The sequence below is a fragment of the Schistocerca cancellata genome, chromosome 3, assembly GCF_023864275.1.
Source record: "Schistocerca cancellata isolate TAMUIC-IGC-003103 chromosome 3, iqSchCanc2.1, whole genome shotgun sequence".
NCBI classification, from domain to species: domain Eukaryota; kingdom Metazoa; phylum Arthropoda; class Insecta; order Orthoptera; family Acrididae; genus Schistocerca; species Schistocerca cancellata.
Genome location: NC_064628.1, coordinates 243,488,139 through 243,507,428, shown reverse-complemented (window position 1 = coordinate 243,507,428; position 19,290 = coordinate 243,488,139). Strand labels below are relative to the sequence as shown.

Here is a 19,290-nt window from a genome sequence, read left to right as displayed (position 1 = left end):
CACTTTCGGAGGTGTTTGTGTTTTGATTGAAAACTTTTTGGAAAAAGACCTCTTTATTTGCCTTGCAGACAGTAGACAGATGAAACATTCTCCTAATGGTTTTTCGTGATAAGATGAGCTATTTATTGCTTTACGGTTTCCTGAAACCAAACCACCGTATGTAGATTTCAGTATTATTTGAAAATAGAAATAACAGATGTTGTTCAAGATATCTCTCAAGTGCCTTTACAAAAACTGAAAAATCGTTCATGGCAAAAGTCTCCCGATCTGTCACATCGACTATCCTTGTTCATAGTTTGCATTCCGAATGAAAAATGAAAATCGTTAATGTAGTGAATAGTGAGGCCGAACCATCAGACAAAAACACTGGAAGGGTCAGAGTATGAATTGGTGAGGTACCAGAAACAATCAGTAAATGGAACTGAACAGTTTGCGTCTAACAGAATAAAAGTATTAATTTTACCAAATTTGAACTGAGTAACGAATCAAGTAAGGCAAATCTTTTGCAGTGGTATGAAAATGAAGATTTTCTCATTGTACCTAGATATTAAGAGTCAGGTGAATGCTGTAAGACTATGAGAGAAATCAAGCTCATAGAGAACTACAAGAGGAATTTTTTTAAAAAGAAAAGAAAAAAAAGAAGCATGCAATTTAAGTTTTAGCTGAGTATCGCTATAGTTAACATGCAGAGCAGAAAATCGATTTTATCAAAGAATAAGAAGTTTTAAAAGAAAATGTTGTTTTATTATCATATTTACCTCACAAACGTTGTATACAGTAACTATAGATTGTATTACTAAGGATAATACATCGATACAAAAAGTGAAGTTTAGATTAATATTGTTATTGACAAGTAAACACAAGAAAAAGAAGATTTTGTTGTGATTTTGCTATCGAAGGAAGGAGCTAGGCCCACAGTCAATTTTCCTATTGACCTCAAATCACATACAATTTGTTTTTCGTGCAATGGAAAGTTATCAGAAAGAGTCATGTGGAATGATGCAAAAGTGCGTGCATGTTGGAGCCAATGTGTGAAAATAATCGCCGGCCTCTGGTGGCCGAGCGGTTCTAGGCGCTTCAGTCTGGAACTGCGCTACCGCTACGGTCGCAGGTTCGAATCCTGCCTCGGGCATGGATGTGTGTGATGTCCTTAGGTTAGTTAGGTTTAAGTAGTTCTAAGTTCTAGGGGACTGATGACCTGAGATGTTAAGTCCCATAGTGCTCAGAGCCATTTTTTTTTTTTGAAAATAATCAAAATTGCTTCACTTTGTTTCCTTTTCAGTATATCAAAACTCTTTAGCAGTTCTCACACGACATTCTTGGAGGACACTATACGCGGACTCATTTATAAGAAATCACTACAAATTCACATGGATGCCAGTAATTTTACACAATGTATATCTCCAGAGTGGTTCTTCAAACGCACGCTTCTGTGGATTGCTACAGGAGTAAAAAAAAAAAAATATTAAAGGAAGTAGATCCTTCCTCTCATCGATGAGGTCGGGAGTGGCATGTCCTGCGTTTCGGGCAGTGCCCTGGTCTACATGTTGCAGGCCTAATGCGTACTAAGAAGGCGCATTACATTACCAGCTTTACCACATACCAAGAGTATTGAGATAGCCATAGACTGAGACTGAGACCATTTTAGATATAAAAGGCTTGTCTGTCACTGGACATTATAATGAAACTGTATCTGGAGTGAGACGTTTTGCTTACCAGTTTGAAGAAAGGCACAGGAGGTGGCGATTCCTCAGCTGGCGGCTTTGACGGTTCCGTGAATTTCCTGCGACAAAGAAAGAACCCTTGAGGATGCACTGAGTCAGTATAGCGTTAACGAAGCTTCACTAAGTGATCAAAAGCATCCGGACACCCCCAAAAGATACGTTTTTCATATTAGGTGCATTGTGCTGCCACCTACTGCCAGGTACTCCATATCAGCGATTTAGGTACTCATTAGACATCTTGAGAGAGCAGAATGGGGCGCTTCGCGGAACTCAACGGATTTTTTTTAAAAAAAGTGGTCAGGTAATTGGTTGTCACTTGTGTCCTTACTCCTAAACATCCCTAGGTTCACTGTTTCCGATGTGATAGTGAAGTGGAAACGCGAAGAGACACATACAGCACAAAAGCGTACAGGCCGACCTCGTCTGTTCACTGACGGAGACCGCTGACAGTGGAAGAGGGTCTTAATGTGTAATAGGCAGACATCTATCCAGACCATCGCACAGGAATTCCAAACTGCATCACTTTGACAGTTAGGCGGGAGGTGAGAAAACTTGGATTTCATGGTCGAACGGCTGCTCATAAGCCACACATCACGCCGGTAAATGCCAAACGACGCCCCGCTTGGTGTAAGGAGCATAAACATTGGACGATTGAACAGTGAAAAAACGTAAACGTTGTGTGGAGTGACGAATCACGGTACACGTTGTGGCGATCCGATGGCAGGATGTGGGTATGGCGAATGCCCGGAGAAAATCATCTGCTACCGTGTGTAGTGCCAACACTAAAATTCTGAGGCCGTGGTGCTATGGTGTGCTCGTGTTTTTCATGGAGGGGGCTTGCACCCCTGGTTATTTTGCGTGATACTATCACAACACAGGACTACACTGATGTTTCAACCACCTCCTTGCTTCCCACTGTTGAAGAGCAATTCGGGGATGGCGATTGCATCTTTCAACGCGATCGAGCACCTGTTCATAATGCTCTTCTTGTGGTGGAGCGGTTACACTACAATAACATCCCTGTAATGGACTGGCCTGCACAGAGTCCTCACCTGAAGCCTATCAAACATCTTTGGGATTATTTGTAACACCGGATTCGTGTCAGGCCTCACCGACCGACATCGATACCTCTCCTCAGGTCAGCACTTCAGAAGGATGGGCTGCCATTCCCCAAGAAACCTCCCAGTACCTGATTGAAGGTGTGCCTGCGAGGGTGGAAGCTGTCATCAAGGCCAAGTGTGGGCCAACACCATACTGAATTCCAGCATTACAGGTGCTACGTACTTGTAGGTCATTTTCAGCCAGGTGTCCGGATACTTTTGGTTACATAGTGTATCTAGTAAACATGTTACTAGCGAGAAAGGCAGCTGGTGAAGGGGTACAATGTTACGATTCTTGAAGTTTTATCAGCGTAATAAGCATCCCATTAGGCTTCGGGGTTGCAACCGGGTGACACCCACGTCTTTCCACAATATTTTGACGAACAACCAGGCAGCTGTTGTCAGGTGAGTTTTAAACTACAAATTTCTGGTGTGGGTTGCTAAGTTTATAGCAGAATTTGGAGTGGTGGCGTATGCTCATTGCTTATCACGTCAGATTCCTAAAGGAACAGTATGTTAAAAATCTTCCGGCCACCTAGAAAGACCTGCGCTCTTTTCGGCTCGGTTTGCGAAAGGCAATACAAAATACTATGCCAATATGCCAAAGCCTACATTGGTGAGACCACACACATAATATATGAAACATGCGTTGAGCATGGTCGCCACACTCGCCTTTCGCGGGTCATTCAGCCACACCCGAGCATTGCATCTCCACAGGACGTATTACAGACTTCTGAATGGGGGGCTCCATGTGGCTCCCAAGTTCTGCAGCGACCGTAAACCATAAAATTATCAAATAAGTAGCAACCAGTCGCAAGATCATGTTTTCTTTATTTAATTTTTGCATATCGATTTCAAGTGATTAACAGCCGTCATTGGTGCTTTCAACGTGTATGTTCCCTGAATAATATCACTGTCTTATTACTCAGGGTACATACACGTTGAAAGCACCGATGATGGCTGTTAATCAGTTGAAATCGATATGCAAAAATTAAATAAAGAAAACATGATCTTGCGACTGGTTGCTGCTTATTTGGTAATTTTATATTACAGACTATTCTGCAACGAAAATGATTGCCATCACGAGATTAAGTTATTAAGGAACCTGGGAAGTATGTTTCGTGGAATGTGACAAGGTGTCGGACCCGGTGATTTCTTTGATTTCTTTGATATGTCCAGAAATACATAAATTTATGCCTAATCCGACGTCCAGCCACAGTTAATATTATTTTGACCACTGAAGCTAGATTCTGCGAGCCCTCAATTTGACAGAGGGTGTGCAGGCAATTTCACCGTTAAACATGCGCCTGCGCTCTTTAAATAGGGCAGTATTCGATGGAGAGCGTTAAATTCGAAAAGTAGGCGGTCGTCCAGCGGTAACCTGCGCGTCAGTTTTCGATATGAACTTAGGGCGTGAACCAGCAATCTACAGTGTAAAACCCATCTGAAGGTGGCTTCGTAGTGTCTCTAGGCTAAATAAAAAGAGCAATTAGTTCGAATTGTTGTGCTCCAATTACGTTTATGCACTCAATATTTAGAACAGTTATTTAATGGAAATCCTTAATTAACGGTATCACAGCAAGTTGACGTCATCCGCCCGCAGTCCAAAAACCTCATGGAATATGTACAAAGCTTTTTACTCTTTGCTTACACGTCAAGTGGACCAGACATCTTCTCCCAAGGTTTGCCTTCTCCAGACAGTCTCCTGTAGGCCGTTATTTGTACTTCTTCTTTCCTCTCCTCCGTTACGCTCTCCCGAGGTGTACTATACCATAACCTGCAGAAAAAATAGTCAGTGAGCTATAAAAATTCAAATTAATGGCAAACGGTTTCATTAAACTTACCGTATCTTCAAGTCCGGAAACAGTAATTACTCTTACTAGTTAATGTCGGTCATGCTACATTTTTTAAAGCTCATTTTATTTCAAATAGCTTCGCACGCTAACAACCAAGTACAAAATTAAAAAAAAACATGTGGCAAAACTAGATTTGGTTACTTTTTATGTAGGATATGAGTATAGTAAAATGCTAAAAAATAATATTTGAACACTTTACAAGAACACAAAGAAAGTTAACAATGTAAACACTCACAGTTAAGGTTTCCAGAAAAAGACGTTGAACACTGCAGCAGTCAAAAGTTTAGCTTTTCGCGTACATCTTTAATTCAGTTTAATAAATCTCAGTATCGATTTTTTGCTTCATTTTAGTATTTTCGAAGTGGCCTTCAGAGTTGTATGATAGATAAACTGTTTTTCATGTTATACGAGGTGAGACAGATCTATACCGAGAAACGTACAGAATTTTATGAGAGTAGCTTGCTGAATATTTTGAGATCAGGAATCCTTTGTTTGTAGCGTAAATAAAAAGCGCAATGAGTTTGAATTGTGTTCGAATCACCTTTGTGCGACCAACATTTAGAACAGTTATTTCATGGAAACCATTAATTAATGTTTCACACTAAAATATATGGTAATAAGGTTGTACCATTGATCTCTGTATTGTAACTGTCCGTTTTCTGTCCTTGCATACATCATATATTGTGTATTTCACGTATATCCATTGCTATACGGATATTCTCAACCCAGGAGAATCATAAATGCAACTCGAATAGTTAACCGAACAAATTAGTACAAAGCGAGTCTTAATAGTTCCTTTAGGTCCGTTGGTAGTATTAAGAGTCATCTTTTATTTAAATGAATTAATGGATATTCGGTATCTCAGACACTTTTCTGATAACCTGGTTACATAAGTGGGATCCTTATCCGACGTAAACTGCTAATAACCGGACATATCTCACCAAAATATCAACTAGATGCACCGCTTATCAGCAGACTTTGAATATAGAGAAATATAAAGTCATACAATGCACGAAATGTAAAGATGTAATAGCATTTGATTACACGGTTAATGACTCTCAACTGCAATACGTAGCGTCATAATAATAATTGGGAGAAGCGATATATAAAGATGCTAAGTGGAATAATCACACGGGCTCGATTGCAAGTAAAGCCAGTTGTAGATTTAGATTCGTTGATAGACTACGGAGGGAATACAGTTTCTCTATGAAAGAGATTGCATAGTAAAAGGCTAGAAGTTTATAACGGAATATCGTCAGGTGTGTGAGAGGGTCCTCAGGTTGGAGCAGAGGAGAACATCGAGCATATACAAAGAAAGGCAACACGATTGCTCATCGGCTTTTTCGACTCCCGTAAGAGTGTGTCAGAAATTCTACAAGGACAAAACTGGAAAATACCAATTAATGATATACTTTTCAGTTCAGCATCTACAAAATGTTCACCGCCTTCCTACTTGTAGCTCCCGTAGGGACCATGTGCTTGTAGCTAAACTCACTGTGAACATTTGGTACAGAAGCATGGAAGCAGTTAGTCTTCCCACTTTTGGAAAATAATTATTTTTACCATAATCATTAGCCTCATTAGTCATCTGACGCCCACTGCTGTACGAAGACTGTCGTGGGCTTTTCTACATTTCATGGTATTCAGGGGACACGAAATCATGATCCTATTGCATTTTCCTAATGTCATTTAATCGTTTTACGATGGGGAACTGTGTCAGTTTTTTCTAATCCCTAGGTATCTAGAAATGATCTTTCTTGGCCCACCTATTAATCAGTCACCTAGCTACACGTCATTCCCATCTTCATTTCATTTTTGTTGGACTCCATTCCACTTCATTCTCTGACCCATTTCTTTGTTTCCACGTTTCTGCTAGTAATGGCCTACATGTGTCCCTCAACTGCTCGATGTCAGAGGGTTTATGAGTGGTTTTCGCATTAAAAGTCCATTCCTCATTGTCGTTAACCTACAGCTACTAATACACACTGTACAGTTACGGAATCATAGTTTATGAAAATCATTTTCAATTTACTAAAATCGCTCCAGACCACTTTCACCCTTCAGTTTATTTCTGTTGCCACTAATTTCAACTAACATAAACAAAAAAGAAATACATTGGTTTTACTTACGTTAGATTGTACTATAGACGATTTACAAGCATATTTCTGTTGCCACTGATTTCAACTAACATAAACAAAAAAGAAATACATTGGTTTTACTTACGTTAGATTGTACTATAGACGATTTACAAGCATACTTTCAAATCTGCTTCATTAATACATATTTGTTGAAGTTTCTCTGCACTAGAGGACAACAGTACAGAGACATTAGGAAAATGAAACTGATTCACATATATTTCATTAGCATGTATTCTTTTATCGTTCTCCTATGTTGAAAGTATCTTCTAGGTCTGCTGAGGATAATGTAGATGTTATGGCGTGGGGGCAGTTGACTTAATTTTGAATTTATCACTTTCTTGATGAACTATAACGGAAGCTGCAGCTTACACTGATCAATCACGACATTATGATCACCAACCTAATAGCCGATATGTCCAGCTTTGGCACGGGTAACAACAGTGATGTACCGTGGCATGGAAGCAATGAGGCCTTGATAGGGCGCTGGAGGGAGCTGACACCTCATCTGCACACACAAGTCACTATTTCCCGTAAATTCCGGGGAGGTGGGCGATGACCTCTGACACCACGTACAATAACATCCCAGATGTGTTCGACCGGGTTCAGATCTAGCGAGTTGGAGGGCCAACACATCAACTGGAATTCGCCATTGTGTTCCTAGAACCGCTCCATCACACTCCTGGCCTTGTGACATGGCGCATTATCTTGTTAAAAAATCCCACTGCCGTCAGGAAACACGATCGTCATAAGGGGTGTACGGGTCTGCAAGCAGTGTAAAATTCTCCTTGGCCATCATGGTGCCTTGCACGAGCTCTACTGGACCCACGGATGCCTATGTGGATGTTACCCAGAGCATTATGAAGCCGCCACCAGATTTTCTCTGTCTCGCAGTACAGGTGTCAAGGAGCTGTTCCCCTGGAAGACGACGGATTTGCGGCCTCCCATAGGCATGATAAAGAAGGCATCGGGATTCATCAGACCATTCAACGCTCTGCTATCGCGCCAACGTGCAGTGCCGATGGTACGTGCCCATTTCAGTCGTAGCTGCCGATGTCGTGGCGTTAAAATTGGCACATGCATGGGCTTCGGAGGCCCATCGTTAGGAGAGTTCGGCGCACTGTGTGTTCAGACACAATTGTACTCTGTCCAGTACTGAAGTCCGAGGTTAGTTACCCCACACTTCGCCTCCTATCCTGTTTTACCAGTCTACCCAGCCTAAGGCGTCTCACATCAGTAATGTTTGTTGGGCCTCCCAACCCCACGACATCTGGACGTGGTTTCACCTTGGTTTCGCCACTTGTTGAAGACACTCACCATAGTACTTCTCGAACACCCGACAAGTAGCGCAGTTTCCGAAATACTCGTGACGGGCCTCAGGGCCATGACAATCTGCTCTCGGCCAAACTCACGTGCTCCTTCCCCGTTCTACACACGGACATTATGCTCACTGATACTAGATGCACCGTACGTGTATCTGACTAGAAGTCAAGACAGGTGACGCTGCTATCGCCTGGACGGGTTTGTTTCCACAGTAGATCGGTGGTCATAATGTTCTGGCTTATCAGTGTATTTATTGAATCAGTGCCTTGTTACCCAATGGTTCACATAATGCTCAGACAGCCAAAACGCTTCTGAAAATCCATTAATTCTAGACTAGGTGGTAGTTCACTCTCATTGCTCCATTCTATAAGTCTGTTCATGATCTGCAAACAGATTGTTGTGCTGTGTCCTTTCCAAAGCCAACTCATGTCTTTGCCTGATGAACATAATTTTGTTTTCTTTCAAAGTGATAAAGAGCAGCAATCAGTTGTCGTTTCTGTTCCAGCTTTATTAGAGCACATCCAGATTTTGGCTGGTAGCTAGCAGTTATTAATTCTCAATTTGCAAGAAGTACATAGTCAGAACGCAGTATATAATTTATAATGTTAAGGGTTGAAAACGACAGTAAGTCAGTACAGCAATGTCAGTTACCTTTTTTGTATTTTATATTATTTCTACGCTACTTTCAAGTTTTATTAGAGACTATAACTGTTTTACTATGAAGGTTATTAGTTCATATAGAGGGAACCATACACCCAACCGACGTGTTTCTCTGCAAAGCCTACCTTCATTACACAGTAGCCTTTAATTAACTGTGATAAGAGCCTGAACAACAGCTCTAGACGTATTAGGGCATGTGTAACATCTCTAAAATACTGGTATGTATTTAGTGGCCAAGCGATATAGGTGAGTCATGAGTTGTGATTTTTGTATACTGTGCTTTTACTATCTACTACTTGTATTTTTAGCGTTGATAATGGCTGGTTACTAGACGAAATATGGATTTGCTCTAATAAAGCTACAATGGCAACGGCGACTGATTGCACCTCTTTACCGTTTTGAAAGTTATATCAGAGTCGTGGAGCACATCCCACTTTCCTAATGGAAGGTAATTTCGTGAGTTTTTCTATGCTTTTTAGGATATACTTTAATGAATATCTCGCACATTACAGAGAGGAAGACGATCTGCTTATAGTTGCTTTGTTTTTTTTTTTCTTTCCTCTTTATTATCAAGTAGAATAAGTACAGTGTGGTTTGTTTCCGAAATATCTTATTTCGAAAATGCTATTTTTGTGTTTACATTCCGAAGACTGGTTTGATGAAGCTCTCCATGTTAGTCTGTACTGTGCAGTCTCTTCATCTTTGCATAACTACTGAAACCTATTTGACCCTGCTTACAGAATTACTGTTCTTCTTTTCCTCAACAGTTTTACTCCTATCCTTCCCTCTATTACTGAACTGACGGTTGCTTAATGCCTCTGGATGTATCAACCGATCCCTTCTTTTAGCCTGATTGTGCCATAAATTCCCCCCCCCCCCAATTCATTTCAGTACTTCTTCCTTTAGTTATTCGATCTACCCAACTAATCTTCAGCTTTCTTATGAATTACGACATTTTAAGTGTTTCTATCCTCTTCTTGTCTCTACTGTTTATTGGCCACGTTTCACTTCGTATAAAAATTACGCTCTAGGCATGTAGCTTCAAAAAATATGTCCTAACATTTAAATTTGTATTCGATTTTAAGAGATTTCCCTTTTCAGAAATGCTTTTGTTGCTATTGTCAATTCGCATTTAATATCATACCTATTCCGGTCATCACCTGTTCCTTCGCTGCCCAAATGGAAAAACACATCTACTACTTGTCGTGTCTCATTTCCTAAGCTAATCCCTTCGGCATAGCCTGATTTAATTCGACTACGTTCCGTTACTCTTGTTTTGCTTTTGTTGATGATAATTTTGCTACGTCTTTTCGAGATTCTATTCTTTCGATCCAACTAATCTGTTTAGTCCTTCGCCGTCTCTGAAAGAACTACATTGTCATCAACAAACCTCACAGTTTTTATTTCTTTATCCTGTACCTTCATTCTCTTTCCAAATTTATTCTTGTTTCCCTTCACAGCTTGCTCGATGTACGGACAGAACAACATCAGAGATAGGGTAAAACCCTTGTCTCAGTCCTTTCTTTCATGTCCTTCGTCTATTAAAACCACAGTCTACTTTCTGTGTAAGATGTAGACAACCTTTCACTCCTTGTATTTTATCCCTATCACCTACAGAAGTCCAACATCAAAAACTTCATCTCTTTAATTTCCCATTTGTCTGAAATTATTGAGTTGTTAATCTGCAATTCATAAGCAATAAATTATGGTCACAGTGCACATCTACCGCTGGGAAAGTGTTGTAGTTTAAAATCTGTTTCGCAATTTCTGCCATAACACTGCAGAGTCTATCTGAAGCCCTGCCATGTTTTCACGTCTCTTCCTCGTGTAAAACAACCTTTCATGATTCCTAAAAAAAATGTTTGGAATGATTAAATTATTCTCTATGCGAAATTCTACCAGACAGCTTCACGTTCTCCTACTAATTTTTGTTCGCTTCCTTTTCCTACTATTGACTTTCACTCTTCCGACATAATTGCATTTTCGTTTCCCTTAGCTATTTGAATACTTTCCTTTATCTTGATATACCTCCTTCCAGTGTTTCGTTCATGTGTCAAGTAGGCAATGAAGTTGCACTGTTACGGGTGTAGGCCTCGTGTCTACCTTGCTATAATAATGGGTTCACTGGGTTATTCGTAGCAGATTACCTGCGTTCTTAGTCAGGTTGACTAAATGGTACAAGGCTAAATCAATCAATAATCCAGACTGTTGCTCTAGCGACTCCTGAAAAGGCCGCTGCCTCTCTTCTGGAACCACAATTTTTTCTTGTCTTCACATATTCTCCGCCGTTGTGGTACTAATTATGATACCGTTCAGGTAAATAAGCCACAGTGAAACAGCACTCTCTACCGCTAGCTTAAAGATGATTTATACAGAACATATTCGGTAGAAATTTCTCCACTTTTGGATTAAATCAGGCTATTTGATTCTGACTGTACAGTTTGCACATACATTCATGTATGTTAAATAATTATTTAGTGATGCTTTGAGAATCCACACAAACACAGTGAATAATTTCTGTTCACTATGACCAGTTATAGGAGACGTGGTCCTGGTGACCAAGTCAACAGGACTAATTGTTTATGTAAATTATTGTATTTCTTTTCTTCTGTAGTGATTGATCCTACATTTGATACGATTCGCTGTCAGTATCAAAGAATACGTTTCGCAACAGTGACATGTAACTCTTAACCTTGAATGGCAGGAAAAAGTAAATACTCTTATGAGAAGTTTTAGTTTAGTTTGTAACCATCCACGTCTTCGTAAATTGTTCGGTATTTAAAATTTTGCACATTGCTCTTAACACTTAATACATCACATCCTGTGCCTCTCAGCGTACTCTGTGTTTATCAGAAACTTTTTGATTTTTGTACATGGTCTAATGCTCTTCCATTGCTTCTGTACAGGTTAGAAATGGTTATTCAAAATTATGCAGTGAGATGCTGAGTAAATCCAATGCTGCGCAATGTACACTATACAAGATTGGCACGGATTTACTGTTCATATCGTTAGAGTAGTTTTTTGGTTCTTTTCCAGTGAATACGAGATATTCAAGCTCTCTTCTTCGCAGTGGTTTGTTGTAGGCGATTGTATTGGATATGCTATTCATTTTGATAAAAATAGAAGAGGGGAAGTTGTTGGGTTGTCTAGTACCTGTTCGTTATAAAATACAGTATGAAAATAATTTAGCACACTGTTAACGGGGAACATATATCAGATAATAAACTCACTATATCCTTTAATTTAAGCAAAACCTCACAACTTACAACATACAGTGGCTTTGCAGATTTTCACTCGTCATCTATTCTGTTTGTTGATGACGTCTCCATGGAACGTCACTTTGCGTTTTAAACGAAGAAGACAGATACTTGAAATACAGTCTGTTCCATCGTTAGACCTTTATAAACATTTTTATGCTTTTCAGGGTGGAGTATGCCCTTCTTACAAAAGTTTTCGCACAGATACAGTTGGTTTTTGCAACCTAAGAATGTCGGCCGCATTATTCAAATTTCTCATCATTAACGAATACACGAACTAAGAAGTGTGTTTGTCGATGTATGAACCAAGATCAGCGAATTCATTCTTTACTGAGCGAATTTGAAACGTACCAAATGGATGGACAGGGAAGTTTGCTGTGTGTGTCTTGTACATTTGGGGGGAGGTGCAAACGAGTAATTAAAAATAAAGTATTCCTTTACGTGTACAATTTTCTAGTGAAGTACCTCGCTGTAAACGAGTTCTCTTTAAAGGATCAAGCTCATTTTGTTCTGCATATTTTCAAAAGTCGGTCAGTTTTAAAAATCGTACATGCTTAATACGGATCTCAATCTGCAGCTCGAAATGTATTAATTCTAGAGAATACTGCACAATACATGTGTGTGACTGAACATTGTGGCAACGACAGGAGCTACATCTGAATGATTCTTAGGAATGTAAGAAAGCTTTAGGAGCGAAGTACAGTTTTCTTGTTCTCATTAATACTTCCGTTTTTAAGGACTTCAACAATACATCATAAGAGATGCAAGAAACAAGCATCTTGTGGAATTGCTTGTCACTTTGCTTGTCGTAAATTCTTTCAGCTCGTCAGTACGCCAGAATATTTATTAAAATGATATATGAGGTTAGAACGAAAAATAATGCGTCTTACGTCACAAACTGGGTTTCGATTATGAACATTTTAATAACTCAAACCCATAAATAATCATCAAATGCAAAGTTGCGAATACGAGCAACCACCAGCTGTATAAGGAAATGACGACAATGAAGACCTGCGCCAGCCCTGAACTCAAGACCAGATTTTCCGCTTTACGCTAGCAGTGGCCTTAATCTCTTCGGCTATCCGTGCACCACTCAGTACCAGACTCGAATTTCCATATGTCGTCGTTCCTGGGCCACAACTTGTACTCGTACGAACATGATGTTATTCCCATATAGGGGAAGACATCTTAATTGAAAGTCGGTGTCTAGTATCGGCAGATAAGTACGATACAGCAGTGCCTGTGTTATTGAAGAACGATGCAGAGTTCCTTCGGAAATGCCTGCATCGTTCTTCTTAACAATAGAGGCACTGCAATATCGAACATACGTAATCCTTGGAATGTGCTCTTTAACGACCGATATTCACTTTTCCGCATAAGCACCAGCGAATTAGTATTCTGAAGCCGTCACGGAAGAAGTCGACGCTCTGTTACCGCAACCAGCTTCTCATATTTTTCTCAACTGCATCAAATGCGTTGTTGTGTTCCCGCAGATCTTTCATGATTGGGAATAAATGTAAGTCAGATGGCGTCAGACCTGGACTGCGTGTAGGAAGTCGTACGGTTTCTGGCAATTTTACAGTGTGTGCTCTTTCATTTCATACGTCAGCTTACGGGGCACCATTCGTGCTAAGATCTTACATAACCAAGAAAAGCAACAATGTGACCTACAAGTTCCTGTGGAATGCCGATTATGCTTGCAGTCTCTCTTTGAGTGATATATCATCCTTAGTCCATCTGTCAATGTTTTGCAAGCTGAAATCAGTGGTTTCTGTCACAAGACGTCCAACTCTTAACTTGTCACGCAAGTAAGAGGCCCCGTCATATCATCTTTAAAGTTAATGGATCAACGACTTACAGCGCTCACGTCAACACAACCGTCGTAAGTTGTTAGCACTCTCTGACGAATTTCCTTTTGAGTGCCACATTCCATTGTCAAGAATGCAATGACGGAACGTTGTTTAAATTACAGAGTGGTTATAATTAAACATTCGCTGCCTGAGAGGGTCCCATGGCGAAAGAGTGATCGTAGGATACTGCAACTTTGTGAAAACTTTGGTAAGGACATGCTCAAGAGAAATAACAATGTGACCTCGCAACGCATAGCAATTTCACACAGCAGGTGAGTAAGACAGAAAGCCGGTTTCAATACATAGTGGCTTTCAATTAACCTTAATCATGGTTTCAGCGGATTTAAACCCCTCTTCTTCAAAAAGACAAGAAACATGTATACAACGTGACAACATAAATTGCAATAAAAATATCGTAGACCAATATTACGCGTCCTACAGAAACCAAAAAATGGTTCAAATGGCTGCAAGCACTATGGGACTTAACATCTGAGGTCATCAGTCCTCTAGACTTAGAACTACTTAAATATAACTAACCTAAGATCATCACACAAATCCATGCCCGAGGCAGGATTCGAACCTGCGACCGTAGCGGTCGTGCGGTGCCAGACTGTAGCGCCTAGAACCGCTCGGCCACTCCGGCCGGCCGTACAGAAACCACAACCTACAACAAGTGTAGCCATGTCACAAACAACATGATGTATACCAACGTAGGACAGGCAGTACTTACAAACTTCACATTAGGGAACAGTCAGTCAGTAAATCGATCTATCATCTCCATATGAAATGTGTAAGCAACGATCTATACATCCCTTTATAAAAGCTAAGGCCCTAAAATAAAGGGCTAGTCACTTCAGTAAAATTAGTCACATAAAATGCCAGACTATGTTAAGAGCTACATGCCGACTGAGAGAGAGTGGAGAGCGTGGATAACAGAAGAACAAATCCTGAGGCGCATGCGCCGATACACACGCAGCTTGGCGGCATAAACAGCCAGCAGCCGTAAGTACATTGAAATTACTAACAGAATTACAGAAATATGCCTGCCTATCAGATTACGCTTCATTATTATCACTGCCCCCTTTGTGCAACTTCTGAAAACAACACTGAAATAATCTGAGAAAATATAAGCATTTGGCACACTACATTTTGCAGTGAAAGTGACAACCTGTAAGTCAGAAAGATACGACGGGAAATACGGGGACCCTCCCATCGGAGGTTCGACTCCTCCCTAGGGCATGGGTGTGTGTGTAGTTCTTAGCGCAAATTAGTTTAAATTAGTTTAAGTATTGTGTAAGACTAGCGACCGATGACCTCAGTGGTTTGATCCCTTAGGAATTCACACACATTTGAACATTTGGAAATACGGTTTTAGTTTTCAATGGGAAAATATGTTCTTAAATTCACATATGAGAAATAATGTCGAATATTCTACCTCAATAGCTGACGGTTGTCTGAACATGAAAAAACTCACCTGATCGCGTTAAATTAACACAACTTCGTTGCTGTACAGAAGGTGAAAGGAGAGGAACAAACTGGATTCACACAAAAAGATAAAGTTCTAGAGAAGTTAACCATCATAAGTATGCTAGGGCTGAGGCGATTTTACTGATACCGATTTTACTGATACACATATAAGGGAATTCACATCCACTACATATATATGAGAGAAGGGAAAGAGAAAGTGGGTGAATACATCAGCCACCGAACAACACCTCAGTGACACAGATAAATATCACGAGATTAATGACTAAAGAGTACACGACTGCAAAGTTTAAAATAAATCACGAAGAATCGCGAACAGAACCAACGAGACCAGGGCAGCTGAAGTTCCCCCCTGGTTCGTGCAACATGTGGTCCCCACATACAAAAGAGATTACTAAAATCTCACAAAGCCGCGCGGAATTAGCCGAGCGGTCTAAGGCGCTGCAGTCATGGACAGTACGGCTGGTTCCGGCGGAGGTTCAAGTCCTCCCTCGGGCATGAGTTGTGTGTGTTTGTCCTTAGGATAATTTAGGTTAAATAGTGTGAAAGCTTATGGACTGATAACCTTCGCACTTAAGTCCCTTAAGATTTCACCTACTTATGAACCTATGAATCTCACAAAACTAAGAAAATGCAGTTGCTCAAATAACACATTAGACGCTGATCAAGGATCACGTGTTGAAATACAGAAACTGGAGTTCAGGTCTCATCGAACGAGGAACACGTGGAAATAGGTGTAACAAAGCAAACATGGAAATCGGTATATCTAAGCACACAATCTGAGATAGGGAAAGACCCATAGATTAGGATAGAAAGAAACATACGCATACGAAGATACATTTATTATCACATTCACACACAATAAAGGTCGACCTAACTTGGCAGAATCATTACCGCTACGGTCGCGGGTTCGAATCCTGCCTCGGGCATGGGTGTGTGTGATGTCCTTAGGTTAGTTAAGTTTAAGTAGTTCTAAGTTCTAGGTGACTGATGACCTCAGAAGTTAAGTCCCATAGTGCTCAGAGCCATTTGAACCATTTTTGAACAGAGGGACATGTGGTCAGTATACCGGTCTCCCATTCGTTGTCGCCGGCCGCGGTGGTCTAGCGGTTCTGGCGCTGCAGTCCGGAACCGCGGGACTGCTACGGTCGCAGGTTCGAATCCTGCCTCGGGCATGGATGTGTGTGATGTCCTTAGGTTAGTTAGGTTTAAGTAGTTCTAAGTTCTAGGGGACTTATGACCTAAGATGTTGAGTCCCATAGTGCTCAGAGCCATTTGAACCATTTTGAACCCATTCGTTGTCAGTTTTAGTAACTGATGGCGTTACTTCTCAATCAAGTAGCTCCTCAACTGGCATAACAAGGGCTACGTGTACCTCTCTTGCCAACAGCACGAACGGTGATCCATGCAAGTGCAAGCCAAGTCCGACAGCACTTAACTTCGGTTATCTGACGGAAACCGTTGTGACCAATGTGGCAAGGCCGTTGGCAATTGAATTACATAAAACATAAAATTCTTATGCAGTGCACAAGTTGCTTGTATCTAAAGGTGAGATAATTATTGAATTTTTAACAGTCCCACTGCTTTGTCCTTCTGGAGGAGTTTGAAGAAATATACCGTGAACAAGCGGTGCAGCAGATGAGACGGGAACAATATAAAATTGGTCTACTGTATTATGAAACGGTTCTATTGAGACGTTTCGGGGTGCGAAATTTTGGGAGATGGATACGTACACATGGGTATATCATTCCATGCTGATTCAGATGTAAGGCACAATTCATCAACCATAATGGCTGGCGAATGGTTGCTTGCCAGTCTGTCGGCAATCCATGACGGTATGTTTTCAGGTGGTGAGAGATCTGGAAAGCGCGCTCGCCAGAGCAACGATAAAACATTCACGTATCGACGTAGGCACGACCAGCATGGGCATTGTGGGATCTTGCACTACCTTTTTGAGACATGACATGACAGGATTCTGAATTTCGGGCGCAGTCACTACCTTACCACCTCACAAATGCAACGGCTATTGTCCAAATTACCGTTCATGCGAACGAGAAATGATGGTGTGGTGTGTCCAATGGTAAACTACAAATTTATGCCTGGTATTGAGCTGGTATGAGGATGGCGACAGTAATGTGGAGATGTTCGTTCTCTTAGCAGCCTCCACACAAGGGTATGGTGCGCAAAACTGGCACCTGCTTGCTTCCGGTGTTTTCACTGGACATGCTAATGTCAGCGCACCACTCTCTGCTGCTGCGTCAAGGGATGACTCGACAATGGTTGCCGTGCTCACAGCCCGCAGAGCTAACGCGCGCTCGCACTACCCGTGTGATTACTTGTCTTGCTAAAAACATACTTACTGACTGAAGGCGCACGATGCGACTCAATGATCCTGCATTGCCGAGAGAACAATATAAATGTTAAAGGAAACGGTATGGCACGTCGTTGCAACCAAACCGGTTGAAATTTGCATAAGACGCTTTTGGATAACGTAGTGAGGCATCTATGGACCCGAATATACCGGGTGGTTATAGTTAAACTTTACCTATTTAACTCGTTATAACACGGATAATAATTACCATACTAGGACTAAACTTGGTAACAATAATATCAAGGACATGGCAAAGAGAAATAATGCTAAATCAATTCAATTAAAACCCTCTTAATGTGCTGCTAAGGTACACCACACCATTACATACCAGCACCATTACTACTATAAAAGGGGCTGAATGAGGCGCCCACCAGTGTCCAAAAGAGACCGAAAGCGCAGGACTGCATTTTGCACAGCAGAACGAAGCACCGCTCTTGATACGCTGTGCTTCAGATCGGCACATGCGTGAATATTCCCATGGTAAATTCTTGGAGACAATCGACTGATAGTTCGATCGTTTCCAAATGTGTTTAGGAGAAGCAGGTGAACTTCACGAGGAATGTGCGGTGGGGCCCTATCTTGCAAGGAAACTGTTGAGTTCAATGCGTCTCTCTCCTGTAGGGCGGGTATGACATACTGGCGAAGCATATCGCAATAACGCTGGCTAGTCACACTACCCTTCTTTGGTCTTTGAGCGCCAACCTATTACATAAAGACTAGACTAATGATAGGTTGTTTTGGAAATCAGCCCTATCCAAAGACAATTAGTTTACTTTCGCCGGTCGCTGTAGCCGAGCGGTTCTAGGCGCTTCAGTCCGGAACCGCGCGACTGCTACGGTCGCAGGTTCGAATCCTGCCTCAGGCAGACAGTAAACCCAGGTGTAGGTCCAATGTGTCCAGCATGCAGAGAGGTTGGTTGCAGGCCCTTAACTGGTCTACTTCTAACCAACATACGGCCATCACTGACACCGAAAAAGAACCAGCTTTCTCCAGAAAACACAACAGATTTCCAACCTGCCCTCCAATGACCTCTCGCTTGACACCACTGAAGTCACGGATTGCGGTGGTCTAGGGTCAGTGGAATGCACGTTACAGGGCGACTGGCTGCGAGCTGTCTTTGAAAAAACCGATTTGTAACAGTTCGCTGTGGTATCAATATTGTTGAAGTTGCTGCTGCAGGTGCACTACAATGCGTCACAGCCATACACAAAAGACATTGGTCTTCGCTCTAGGCAATGTCACACGACCGTCTGGAGTCCAGTCCTCTTGTACCTGTACATTCGCGTGATCATCGCTGCCAGCAATCACGTACACTGGCTACATTCCTGTCAAGTCTTTCTGTAATATCGCAGAAGGAACATCCAGCTTCTCATAGCAGTATTACGTGACCTCGTACAAACTGAGTGAGGTGCTGATAATGGCGAGTTTGTCGCCTTAAAGGCTTCTTGACCACTATCAATTCACCACATCCAGTCTTAAAGATAAGTAACGATCACGAGCGATTTAAAAGAAACGTGATTTGCGATGAG

At 41.3% G+C, this 19,290-nt stretch overlaps 1 protein-coding gene across 3 annotated transcripts in view; it reads right to left on the bottom strand.

Moving 5' to 3' along the window:
• Nucleotides 1–19,290, bottom strand: part of LOC126174877 (ATP-dependent translocase ABCB1-like) — a 263,560-nt gene that overhangs the window by 161,110 nt on the left and 83,160 nt on the right. For all 3 annotated transcript variants that reach the window (XM_049921293.1, XM_049921290.1, XM_049921292.1), the window contains 2 exons: nt 4,476–4,601; nt 1,717–1,783 (listed from right to left, as the gene is read on the bottom strand). In XM_049921293.1, the coding sequence (XP_049777250.1) occupies nt 1,717–1,783; nt 4,476–4,495 (87 nt within the window). In that variant the 5' untranslated portion in view covers nt 4,496–4,601. The remainder of the gene's footprint in view (nt 1–1,716; nt 1,784–4,475; nt 4,602–19,290) is intronic.